The sequence below is a fragment of the Penaeus monodon genome, chromosome 3 (genome assembly GCF_015228065.2).
Source record: "Penaeus monodon isolate SGIC_2016 chromosome 3, NSTDA_Pmon_1, whole genome shotgun sequence".
Lineage (NCBI taxonomy): Eukaryota > Metazoa > Arthropoda > Malacostraca > Decapoda > Penaeidae > Penaeus > Penaeus monodon.
In genome coordinates, this window is record NC_051388.1 from 9981085 (window position 1) to 9983584 (window position 2500).

The 2500-nt window shown below is 42.7% G+C and overlaps 1 protein-coding gene across 1 annotated transcript in view; it reads right to left on the minus strand.

Moving 5' to 3' along the window:
* The window catches only part of LOC119591830 (solute carrier family 22 member 3-like), a 29366-nt gene that overhangs the window by 11093 nt on the left and 15773 nt on the right, over window positions 1-2500 (minus strand). The window contains exons 3-4 of the mRNA XM_037940578.1: window positions 1577-1795; window positions 1-62 (exon numbers count right to left, since the gene is read on the minus strand). The exon at window positions 1-62 is cut by the window's left edge and continues 46 nt beyond it. Of these exons, the coding sequence (XP_037796506.1) occupies window positions 1-62; window positions 1577-1795 (281 nt within the window). The remainder of the gene's footprint in view (window positions 63-1576; window positions 1796-2500) is intronic.

Here is a 2500-nt window from a genome sequence, read left to right on the forward strand (position 1 = left end):
CCGTTGGTACAGGTGGTGGTCGGCCAGCTGGTGTCAGGCCAGCTGTCGTTGCTTTCAACCACCTGTAATTGGGAAGGCGAAAGATAGATAAGTGAATTGTAAATAAATAAAATTGAATCCCGCTGTGCTAAAAGTAATTATTAGATTAGGCATGGTTAATTGGACAGCGCCAAAGGTACGTAAGAAATTTAGAATATTGTAAAATTTAGAATGCTGTAATATTTCAAAGTCAAAATAAAAGTTTAGATGCAGTGCATTAAGAGTATTTAAGTCTTAAAAAGTACAATTTAGATTCTGTTGACCAAAAAATCATTTATAGCATGAGAAAAATCATATCTCACTGGGTATTAAGAATATAAGAATATGAATGAGAAATGTAAGAATACTAATAAGATTAAAATACATTACATACATTGTGTCAAAACAATCATTAAGAATTGTTCATATTCCGCAGATCAGAAATAGGACACATTCGGTTTATTAAATAAATAAAAATATCGATACATACTGAAGATATTGTAATTATCTGAAGTACAAAAGATTGCTATCGAAACAACGTAATAATGATAAATCTATTTTCAGTTCGATATCCTACAACTATTTACAAAATAAAAATGAAAGTGTCTTTAATCAAAACTGTCAAAAAGCTTGGAGAGAGAGAGAAAAAAAAACATTTAATATAAAATTTCTAAAAGCCTGAAACAAAAAAAAAGAATGTTTCGTTTAATACATATATAGATTTTTTTTTATCTTTTTAGTCCATTTCACTGACGAAATTCCATGAAGCAGAGACACGAATTTAGATAAATATATAAAATTATATTAATGAGAAACAGGAAAAAAAGAAGAAAATTAACATGCAAGACAAAAGTACTGGTGTACATAAAAAAATAAAGATAGGCCTACCTTAAAATTAAAAGTCTTATTATTGATTATTCTCCTGTTACCATGTTATATATACGAGGTATTTATTTCTGTTATTTCGTATTAGATAAAATAAATCTCTCTCCTCTCTCTCTTTCTCTCTTTTTATCCTCCTTACCCTCATTCCACCTTTTCTCTTGTCTTCCCTCCCTCCACCATCATCTTCTCCTCTCTCTCCTGTTCTTTTATCTCCCTCTTTCCCGCCTCTCCCATTCTTCCCCTCATTATGGTAATCTCATCCCGCTCTCTTATTCTTCGCCAGTTTGTCCTCTTCCCATTTTCTGCCACGTTATCCTTCTCCATCTCCCCTCTTCCTCCTCCCCCTCTCTTCCTTACTTTGCCTTCTCCTTCTCTCTCCTCCCTCTTTCCTCCCCCTTCTTCTCCCCCTCCCCCCTCTTTCCTCCCTCTCCCTCCTCCCTTCCCCCTCTTTCCTCCCCCTTCTTCTCCCCCTCCCCCTCCTCCTTCATGATCCCCACTCCCCCATATACCCCTCCCTCCCCTTCCTTCCCCCTCCTTTATAGTTCCTCCCCCCTCCCCATGCCCCCCCTCCCCCTCCCACCCACCCACCACCACCAGCAACCAAAGCACAAACAAGACCAACGCCCTCTACCTCCCTCCCCCTCCCCCCTCCCCTACCCCCATCCCCCCTCACCTGCCGGAAGTCCACCTGGTACCTGGCGCACCTCACGAAGTCCCCCCCGCGAGGGTCAACCGGCACGGTGAGTCTCTTGACCTCGGCCGGGGTCAGGTTGAGCTGCAAGACCTCGGCGGGGGGGCGGCACCAGTGGGGCGGAGTCAGGGTCATGAAGAACTGGCCGAAGTAGACGAAGGCGAGGATGGAGCACATGAGGCAGTTGGCCGCGAAGAGGAGCTGCAGGGAAGGGGAGAGGGGAAGGGGGAGAGGGGTCAGAGCGCCGTTGGGGTGGTGGCGGCGAGGGGAGAGGGGAGCGTCAAGGGGGTGGTTGCTGCCTCTTTGTCTGTGTGGCTGTCTGCCTGTCTCTCTCTCTGTCTGTCTGTCTCTCTCTCTGTCTTTCGTTCTCTCTCTCTCTCTCTCTCTCTCTCTCTCTCTCTCTCTCTCTCTCTCTCCCTCTCTCGCTCTCTCTCTCTCTCTCTCTCTCTCTCTCTCTCTCTCTCTCTCTTTCTGTCTGTCTGTCTTTGTTTATATTTACCTATTGATGTCTGTTTATCTATCCATTTATCTCTATCACCATCTATCTATCTCTCTTTCTCTCTGTCTATCCACACCCCTGTGCATGTATTAACGAATGTGCATGATATAGGTCTGAAACGTGAAAATACAATTTTTGCTTCGTTCGCTGTTCTGAAATTGGTGAATTACTGGACTATTTCTCACCTTAATGAGGTCAAAGGGCGGACGAAGAGAAAAGAAAAAAGAACGCAGTTGAAGAGGAAGAAGTGAAAAGTAAAGGGATTAAAAAAGAAGAAAGAAGAAGAAGAAGAAGAAGAAGAAGAAGAAGAAGAAGAAGAAGAGGAAGAAGAAGAAGAAGAAGGAGAAGAAGAAGAAGAAGAAGAAGAAGAAGAAAAAGAAGAAGAAGAGAGAAAGAAGGGAGGAGTA